This window comes from Mus caroli, chromosome 17, assembly GCF_900094665.2.
Source record: "Mus caroli chromosome 17, CAROLI_EIJ_v1.1, whole genome shotgun sequence".
Classification (NCBI taxonomy): domain Eukaryota; kingdom Metazoa; phylum Chordata; class Mammalia; order Rodentia; family Muridae; genus Mus; species Mus caroli.
In genome coordinates, this window is record NC_034586.1 from 76,349,676 (window position 1) to 76,360,110 (window position 10,435).

A 10,435-nucleotide genomic window follows, 5' to 3' on the forward strand; every position below is an offset into this window, starting at 1 on the left:
AAAAAAAAAAAAAAAAAAAAAAAAAAAAAAAAAAAAAAACCAAAAAAGACCAGCACAGCTAAAGTTAAAACATGGATTTCTAAGCAGGTGAATGATTTTAAATAATTTTAGCTGCTCTTAGTAGACAGCATATCTGAGAGATGCATCAGGCAAGTTTTGCAGAGGGTAAGCAAGTCTACTCTAGAAAGAAATCAACTGGTGAGATACAGATTCATCACAGCTGGGGTATACTGTAACGAAAGAGCTGCAGGTTAGGTCAACATGGATTGTTGGACTGTTTAGGCTGATCGTCCCAGATGACAATTACTGACCAGGGAAAGACTATGGGAAGGTCAAGGGCACGCTGCACGACATATACTGGCTCAATAAAATTTACTACCTTAAATATTAAATATAGAATATAATATTGAAGACAATTACTTTGAATTTAAGTTTCAAAAGAACTTTACTTACTTGTTCCCACCTAAAAAGTAATGGCTTTGGTGTCCTTGTCCGTACTCTAATTGCAGATCCTAGTGGCAGAAAGCAGAAGATTTAGCACAACAGTCCAGCAATCACTATACGCTAATATATATTATCTTTTTAAAAAGAAAATCCCCAAGCCCCAAATAAATCTGTATTGCTATATACTCTTAAAAAGAAGACAAGGTGGCATTTCTAACAATACAAGATATGATAGCTTGATTATTTGAATATTTTTCTGGGAATTTTTCCAAAAGACATCTAAAAGTTTTATTTATGGCTGTTGCTATCTATTGTAATTAGTATTTGTAAAAATTAGCTTGTAGAAAGAAAAAAGCTCAAATAAAGCATTGTCAAGCTACAATGAAGCAAAACAAACAAACAAACAAACAAACAAACAGAATAATCAACAAAACCCATCTTGGTTTGACTTGTGTGTGGCATCTAGAATGGCCGTGTGTGTATATACACATTCACATATTTCTATTGCTTCTTCATGCAAGTGATTAATCAATGTTTTAAAGACATAAGGCTGGGCACTACTGCAGAAGTGAGGTATGCAGTGAACTAGTACCAGCCCAGACACTGCACTAAAGGAGGTGTTAGGAAGATCTTTAAGGTTAAAACAGTGACGTTTAAATGAATATTGAGAGTTCCTTGCCTACAAAAACATTTTGACTGAATAGTGCACGCTGGAGAGAGCTAAGGATTACAATTGAGAAGAATGAGCAATGCACAGGCTCTACTCAAACACCTTCTTGAGGAAATGTACTATTCACCAACCATGTAAGAACCAAGCTGCCTTCCCCTCTTTTAAAGAAGCCACTGTACTCCAACGACCACTAAAAGGATCTTCCATGAAAACACAGCAGGCAGGGCTGACAGAGGTCCCCTTGGAAGAACCTCCCAAAGTCAGAGATAGCTCTTACGTTTCCACAGTTACCCAGATCTCCTGTAGCATGTACACTGAATTTTAATCTGTCTACAAGTCTCTTAAAACAGCCAGGCCATGAACTCCTTAGACACAGCAAAAAAGGCAAATCTGTAACCCAGCACCTGACACACAGACTGAGTAACAATCACTTGCTCTGAGTAACAATCACTTGTTCATATGTCACCTGTTTCATTTCCTGGAAACAGAGAAACACTCCCCCAGTGTACAGATATGCAGGACCACAGACATCTCAAGTCTGGAATCTGTTAAGTCTAGTATTACAATACAATTCCACACAACACACTGTACTTTAAAATTAACTTCAAGACCTTTCCAAAAAAATATCGGTGAAAATCAAAAGACTGATTTATACAAGGCTCAAACTTTGCCCCTTTCAATGTTTAGGTTCAGACGTGCATACAGTAACTGTTCTTACCAGTGACGGCAAGGATAGCACATCATAAGTGGAAAAGATTACTTGACCGTCACAGTGGTATCAAATGGAATTCTAGAGGAAAAGGACTGTTCCCTTTAAATTGTGACATATTCTAATAGGACCACAGTACCACGTCACAAGCTTGCAACAATTGCATCACTTTGACTTTTAGTGGTCACGACTTTAAACTTTATGCACTAGAATTCAGCCAACAGTGTACTCTTCTCTATGGGCGCTTCTAGATTTAAACTTGTCGTCAGGGACAGATAACCAAGCACTGGAACCAGAGAGGTGATGGCTTCAGTCAGTACAATCTAATAAACTTTTACTAAACAACAGCTTCATAAGTATGCATGTGTGCAGAGGGATATGGCTTCTGTTGATGTATAGGAATGGCCACTCAGCTGAGAGATGACAATTGAGAGCAGGTGACAGCAATAACCAGAAAATGAATATCTATCAAGCCCAGGAATTAAAATAACTAAAGGGATACTGTAATAAAAAAACCAAGCATAGATGTATGTGCACTCAGGCCAGTGCAGTATGTAAGCTGTGGAGTAGGTAATCACCAAGTCTGATGAGCAATCCAGCAAGCAAAGCTAAAACACAAGGAGGCTACCATGGTGGCAAGGGAGGAGAAATGATGCTTAAAGATTGTCTTCTGACCTCCACCCTCAACACGGTATTCCTCTCCCCCCACATCATGCACTACAAAGTTTAAAATAGTATTTAGAAGCCATTCTACATTAGAAAAATGCTACCAAGATTATGTTCAGAAAGCACTCAACATAACCAAGATGATGGCATCATCTGGCTCTGTGACAAATTAATCAGAATGCACTTGAACATGCAAACATCAAAAAATTTAGCAGCATTAAACAATTAATAAATGATAATGCTTAATTACACTGCAATACCAAAGCAGGAACAATGTACTGAAAACATACAGTAAGCTCAGAAAGGTTCAACTTGGGACTCAAAGAACAATCCAAGAAAGCCACCCAAGGGTATAAGCAACTTTATGGTGAAACGTTCTGATCTCACAGGGTTCTTTCACTGAGGGGCAAGGGAGATTATTCTAAATCTAGGGTGACAATTCTAAGAAAATGGTAAGATCTAAGAAAGAACAAAGAGCTCACTGTGAAACACTGGAAAGGAAGGACATTACATACTCAACAAGTATGTAGTTTCTTTATGTTACGTCACTTTGGAAGACTGCAGTCTATACCAGATGAGAAAACAGCAGGAAGTCACAGGTCTGAGACCACTGGACACTGAGACAGACAGACAGACAGACGAGAAAAAGAGCAGGAGGGAATATTTTTTCTTCATAATGAAAATGAGAAAATTATGGCAAGATTAAGAATGGTTAATATAAATCCTTTTTAATATGGATGATTATGTGTGGAAATAAACTGGGAACAAATCAGAGAGAATACAAAACGAATTCCTTTGGAAGTCAGAAGCAGGCTGAGTTAGATGTGGTTTGATGAGTGATGCCGCTGACTGGCAAAGACTGAGGGGACAGATCTGAAGAACATGACTTTCATGCTGATCCTTAGAGAGACTCCCTCAAGGGCGAGTGGATTATTCTTCTTATGTCCTCTCCTGACAATAACCATGGGGCTTTAGCTGGACGAAGTGGAACACACCTACAATCTTAACACATGGGAGACTGAGGCAGATGCCAAGATGATGGTGACATCAGTAGGTGATGTAATCACTGGGCCTCTGTTAGAAACATATTCTACATTGCTGATGATAATACCATACTTAGTGTTTAAAATAACATATGACATGTAAAACTGTCAACTTAAATGGTAGTTTTTTTTTGTTATCACTAGGAATGGGTTCTTACAGCTGACTCTATACTGCAGACTCTAACAGTGTCTCATCTGTCCTTTTTCCACAGCTGGAGGTTACAGGCCCCAGTGCCCTTCTCTGTCATGTGTCCTCCCCTGCATCATAGGATGCTCCTGACTCCAGGACAGGGATGGAGCAGGGGCCTCAGCACATCTAGGGAAAGGAGGCAGGATGCGGGTAGCTCAGTCAGGTTTCGGACTGGTTCCTCATGGTCAAGTATGTTTTATTCTAATGTCTGATATTTTACTGTCATCCATTCTGCATGAGGGTATTAGTAAACAGTAGGGCTGGTTTCAACTTCTGAGTCTGTGGCCTGTTTCCTTTGTGACAGCCACCGAATGTCATTCTAATCTGCATATCTAATTCTGAAGAAATATTGATCAGAAATCCCTCTTTGCTGTGGATTCCTCTCACCTGGCCCTTCGCTCCTCTTGCTTTAAGAAGCCTTTGTTTACCTGTGCTTTCTGCGTTGAGTCACACTGTTCACCCACTTGGCTTTTTCACGGCCTCCTCCCGACCTCTAATGCTGCCTCTGTATGACAGCCAGTTTTTACATTCTTTATTACAGGCTCTCGTTCTGAGGTTCAGGACGCCCTAGGATTCACTATGTAGTTCAGGCTGACGAATTCACTGTCACCTTTCTGTCTTAGCCTCCCAAGTACTGAAATTATAGACATGAGCCACCAGACCCAGCTGAACTGCTCCTACCCCAAGACACTAACTGTAGGCAACACATGGAACTTCACGACGCCATCATTTCCTCTTTGAGGAGTCAGCTCCGACTCTTTTAGTTATCTCTCATTTCTAGCAGTAGTGTTCACAGTGTCTTAATTTTAGATCTTATAAGTGTGGTCTGTGACACTGACTCCCATGATACACAGGCACAGCTATCTCTTTCCTTCCTTGAGAGTCCACAATGGATCTTGTATGACACTGATACCAGCCAATTAGGTCACATTGGTCCAAGACAAGCTTCCTGACCTCCATGACACCCACTGTGTCTGCTCCACTGGTCAGCAGTTGACAGTTGGCCATATTTTGGTAAGAGACCTTATGGTTTTTGCACAGCTAAGAATTTATATCTAAGTATTGCTTTATCCAATGAGATAGAACTTCTCTCAGCAAAAGAATGATGTCTAAATCTTTTGTTTTATAAATAAGATGTGGATTTCAGTGCTTATATAAATATTTAGACTAACCAGAACTCAAAAAGATATCCTATCAAGATGGAGAGGAAGAGAAAGAAAATCCCATTGGAGAGGCAAAACAGCAGAATCTGGGAGTAAATGTTGGGGTAACGGGGTTCCGGCTAGTCATGTGAATGGAAAGATGGAAAGAACTACTTAGTATTTTAGGGAGCACTTGCTATCTCACGTTTACTAGGTGAAGATGTCCTATGAAATGGACAGATAGTCTTACTATGTATAACTTTAGGGATGACAGCATCCCTGAGAGAAAAGCAGACATTGTATAATGCTAACAAATTCAAATTTTCATCTTACTCTACTGTTAACTTAGGGATAAATTACATATGATGCATGCAATATATATAATATATACAAAATATATTAATATAAAACATATAACATATAATGCTATTATATACAAAACATCAAGATATATATGAATGCATATATATATGTATTATATATATATGGTTTATCATTCATTGAAACAAGATATATCACTAAAATTGGACATTTTTTATAGGGAAATAGTGTTTCTAAAAGAAAAAAAACCTTTACATTTGGTAAGAAATTTAAATACTCATGTTGTTTCATAAAAGAAAAAAATTGTTTACTGCTGCAATTTTACATTTGAGTAGATCTGACTTGTAATGGGAAAAGGTTTCTATATCTTTTAGTATATGGAAGCTTGCTAATTGACAAGCTTTAGTTTATAAAACAATAGAACTGGTCACAATGTCTGAGCTAAAGAGAGTTAAGACTACAACAGTGCTGACAAGAAAATCAGAAGACGAGAAATACCAGATTAGATCTTGCAGTGTAGTATATTTCTTCTGAACTGTCGAAAAAACCATCACTGTCGGGCTGTTTAGCAGAGACCAAGAAACCCAGGTTATTGACACTCACACTGACAGCCACAAATGCACAAGGAAAACGTTCACAAGGGAGCTGGGCCCTGCTAACATAATTTTATTAAGGCAAATGCAAAATCAAATGATAGCAAGTGGCTTGCACACAAGCAACATCTCACCAAGTGCTTGAGAACACAGTTATCAAGTTAGGACAGATCCACTCTACAGACTGCCTTAACAAAACACAATTAGCATTCACAAACATCATGACTACTTGTAGTTCCTAATCTTCCGCATCCTTCTACAGGAATGGCAGGCTTTCATGTAAAAATATGATCATTTTAAGATTTTAACATTCCCTTCCTTCATTGTAATGAAATCAGAAGACAAGCTGATATCTTCCTTTATGCCAGTCAAGTGGTGAAAATATGCATTTAAACTTCATAAGAAAGCTCCTACAGTATGTATTAATCATTATTTTCTTCTAATTTATCAAATGGGAAAGGAAAACCCATCATACTAATAATTTGTGACCTTGGCAAAGCAATTTTATTAAAATCATTTTTAAATCTCATCTTTATTCTTCCATAAAATATTAATGTCTCAAATATTTGCAGAACACTCTGTCTCCAAGACTAGACCAGAGCACTCAAGTTAAACAGCAGCACACAGGAACCCCACTGGAGCCTCATGAGCCTTTGCACACTGCCAAGTGTTCTATTACTTCCATGCCTGCTCTGCCTGAGTGTTAGTGCTCTACATGCTGGGATGTTGAGAGGCCATGGCACTTTCCCTAGTGGATACAAAAGAAGCACCTCAAAACCAAACACAAACTCAAACAAAGGTAAAAAGCCAGCATGTAAAACAGTTAATCAGAGAGTGATAAAACTTATCTCTTCAAGTCATTTTAAATACTCATTTTCAGCAACACAGATTTATTTATTCAGTATTTAGAGTTACCATTTTTTCTTCCAAATATGAAAATATTAAGTCCTAGCTAGTCCGTACCAATATATGACAAAGGCAAATTTAAGATCTATGTTCAGAGGCTAACGTTCCAAGAGCATGGCACTTACAAGTTCGTGATGTGGCTCTGTCTCCTTCCTTAAGGGCGGATCAAATTTTACCTGGCCAACTGAGAAGAAAGAGAGGTTACATCAGGGTATGGGATATTTCCTTCCTTGTATTTTTGAGACAGGGTCTTACTATTTAGCGTAGGTTAGCCTTGAACACAGGAACTTCCTGTAAATATTAATTGGTGTGATATTTTAATCTATGCATGCAGTGCTGGGGGCTGAGCCAGGGCCTTGATCATCATGGGCAATTATTCTGTACCGAGTTGTATCCTTTGCTTATTAGTTATTTTCTACTGTAAAAAGAAAACAAAAAAAATAAAACCAAAAAACCAAGCAAAATGGCATGTTAAAATCAGAACATAACTTGCTCATGTGCTGTGGTCCAGCATAAGAGATTTTTGAGCTTGGTATCTGGCCAGGTAGACATCAGCTGGTGCCAGTAGGTGTGTGAATCACATGCAAGACAGCCCCAGTAATTCCCATGTAATTCTCTTATTCCAGATCAGAGTTTGTGGAGATGACAAAGCAAACATGGCAGACCTAGTGGCTGACCTTCATGGTGAGGCTCTGTCTTTCTGTTGGATCATCTAGTTTGGAGGAAACTCTTTTGTGAGCTGCCTAAGGCGAGGGCCTTTAGCTAGCAGTAATATAAGTGAGTGTGGACGAAACCATCTAACCTACTAGCCAAGCCTTCCATGGCCATAGTTGCTGGGAACATCCTGACAGCTCTGTCACCAGAGGCCCTGAGTCTGAAACACTCTGCCACACTGTGGTGGTTTGAAGAAAACTAACTCCCAATGCTTAGTCACCAGGAGTGAAGCGATTTGCGTTACAAGGCGTGCATAGATGTTAGAGCAGGTGCGTCCTTGCTGGACCCCAGCCAACTGCAGACTGGGAAGCTTCAGCCACGTGGTTCTCGCTTTAGAGTCGGGGAGACAAGACAGGGGCTGCGGAGTCTCTAGCTGTGGCTAAGGAAGCCTTGAGACCAAGTGTGTATCGGGGGTGTCCATGCATGCACGCCCAGAGAGGACTTCTCTGAAGCTGTGAAGATGAACTCTGGATTGTGTTTGAGATGCCAGAATCTTGGGATGTCTGACAAGGAAAGCTGAAGACCGGGCATGGAACCAGCTCAAGAGAGAGAAGTGAGTCAGTCACTAAGCTGAAAGAAGTTGGAGATCTGAAGGGTGGTTGGACACGAAACATGAGATGCATGTTTGCCCTTTTGGGCTTCAGTCTTGCTTTGGCCCAGTATTCCCTCACTAGGATCCCTTTTCTCCTTTTGATATCATAAGGTGTAGTCTGTGCATTTTATGTTGGAAGTATGTAATCTGCTTCTTGATTTTGACTTAGAGTTAAGAGATTCCCCTGTGTCTCAGAACAGACTTTGGAATATGGTGGTTTGAATAAGAATGGCCCCCATAGGCTCATATATTTGAATTCTTAGTCACAGGTGAGTGGAACTGTTTGAAAAAATTAGGATTAGGCATGTGGCCTTGATGGAGTAGGTGTGGCCTCACTGGAAGAAGTGTGTCATTGGGAGGGGCTTTCAGGTTTCCAAAGTCCATGCAAGGCTCAGGTCCTCGTGGCCTGTGGATCACAATGTAGACCTCAGTTACTGCACCAGCATCATGTGCACCATTCTGCCCCCCACCACGGTCATAAGGAACTGACTCTCTGTAAACGTGGGGTTTGAATACAATGGCTCCCATAGGCTCATATATTTGAATTCTTACTCATCAGGGAATGGAACTATTTGAGAGGGATTAGGAGGTGTAGCCTTGTGGGAGGAAGTGTGTCACTGGGGATGGGCTCTGAAAGCCCACACCAGGCCCACTCTCACTCTGCCTATGGAACAGGATACAATCTCATTTACTGCTCCGGCACCACCCATACTGCCAATGCTTCCTGCCCCGAGGATAATGGCTGATCCTCTGAAACTGTAAGCAAGCCCCCGATGAAATGCTTTCTTTTATAAAAGTTGCCTTGGTCATGATGTTTCTTCATAGCAATGGAACAGTGACTGAGACAGTAAGCAAGTCCCCAAGTACATACTTTCTTTTCTAAGGTTTACCATGGTCATGGTGTCCTTCACAGCAATAGAAGACCAGTAACTACGACAAATGCTGTTCTAGACTTCTGACCTTCAAGACCTCTGTGAGACAATGTATGCTTTACAGTCCAATGAACTGTACAGTACAGAATCTTTATTCTTTGATGTTCTACTGAACACAATGGTTTACCACCTTTACATTAGAGCTCTCTGCTTTTATAGCGGGGTAAAGTATCAAAGACCACGGAGATGAAATTAGTCACAAGTGTTAAGATTTCTGAGGTGATTAAGGCAGAAGAATCAATTCCATCATGGGTTATATAGAGGGCTCAAGGCCAACCTAGGCTAACAGCAAGACCCTGTCTGAGAAAAACAAAAGGAAAAAAGATACCACAGCTAACTATTAAGAATGTTGGCCCAAACCAGGTATTATTGCCAACTAAAGTGAGGGAAAGAACTGGTCTCATAACATAATTACTAAAAAATTTGATTTTAACTTTACATATAAAGTATAAATAATAGGGCAGGAAAGATGGCTGAGTCATTAAGAGCATAGTTTCCTCTTCCAGTGGACCTGGGTTTGGTTCCTAGCACCCACAGGGTGGCTTATGACCATCTGTTAATGACAGTTCCAGGGGGATCTGATGCCCTCTTCTAGCCTCCATGGGCACTGTTGCAGGATTTTCCCTGTCCTATTACATTAGTGCAGAGGAGGTCTGTGATTGGACAGGGTAAATGGAGGTGTGGCTAAGAGTTGCAGAGAGACAGAGTGCTCAGAGGGTGCGGGAAGGAAGATGGCTGCGGATGTTAACCCATGTTAACCCGCGTGGCAATTACCAGCCACAAGTAGATATGATTACACAAGGTTAGAAATATTGGGATAAAGCTTTTATCATATTCAATTGGCTCTGAAATTATTGTATTGGCATCTTGTAAATTGTGATTTTGTTGATACATAAATCTGATTGGTTAACTAAAAGCTTAAAGAGTTTTAATTCTACCGGGTAATTAGGTCTTGAGATGGATGACCATGGGGTGTGGTAGTGAGAGGAACTGGGTGGAGGGTGGGGAGCACCAGAGAGATGTCCTGGCAGGAGCCCTGTGGCCCCATGGGGCAGAGAGTTGTAGGGTGAGAGACACAAGTGAGATCACCTGGCGGGAGCCCTGTGGCCTGTCAGGTAATGGCACTAGTGCGGGAACACGCTAGTTCCTTTCCCCCCACTGCAGGGCACTGCATGCACATGGCTCACATGCATTCAGGTCAACACCCAGATATAGAAAACAAAAAATACATCTTTTAAACTTTTCTAGTAACAACTAAACCAAGAGATTTGAATCTTTGACAATAGAAGGCATAGGTTTTAAAGTGACGAGAAACAGTTCTCTGCATCCTAGCTCTGTGTGAAGAGTGTATCTGAGTACTAACTAGTGTGCAGTGGCTCTGTGTGAAGAGTGTATCTGAGTACTAACTAGTGTGCACCGGCTCTGTGTGAAGAGTGTATCTGAGTACTAACTAGTGTGCAGTGGCTCTGTGTGAAGAGTGTATCTGAGTACTAACTAGTGTGCAGTGGCTCTG

General features: G+C 40.6%; 1 protein-coding gene across 3 annotated transcripts in view; it reads right to left on the reverse strand.

Annotated features, from left to right (window-relative positions):
- Positions 1–10,435, reverse strand: part of Map4k3 (mitogen-activated protein kinase kinase kinase kinase 3) — a 156,240-nt gene that overhangs the window by 50,335 nt on the left and 95,470 nt on the right. For 2 of the 3 annotated variants that reach the window (XM_021186158.2, XM_021186160.2), the window contains 3 exons: positions 6,810–6,868; positions 5,684–5,746; positions 454–512 (listed from right to left, as the gene is read on the reverse strand). In XM_021186158.2, the coding sequence (XP_021041817.1) occupies positions 454–512; positions 5,684–5,746; positions 6,810–6,868 (181 nt within the window). The remainder of the gene's footprint in view (positions 1–453; positions 513–5,683; positions 5,747–6,809; positions 6,869–10,435) is intronic. The other variant, XM_021186159.2, reaches the window with a different exon arrangement.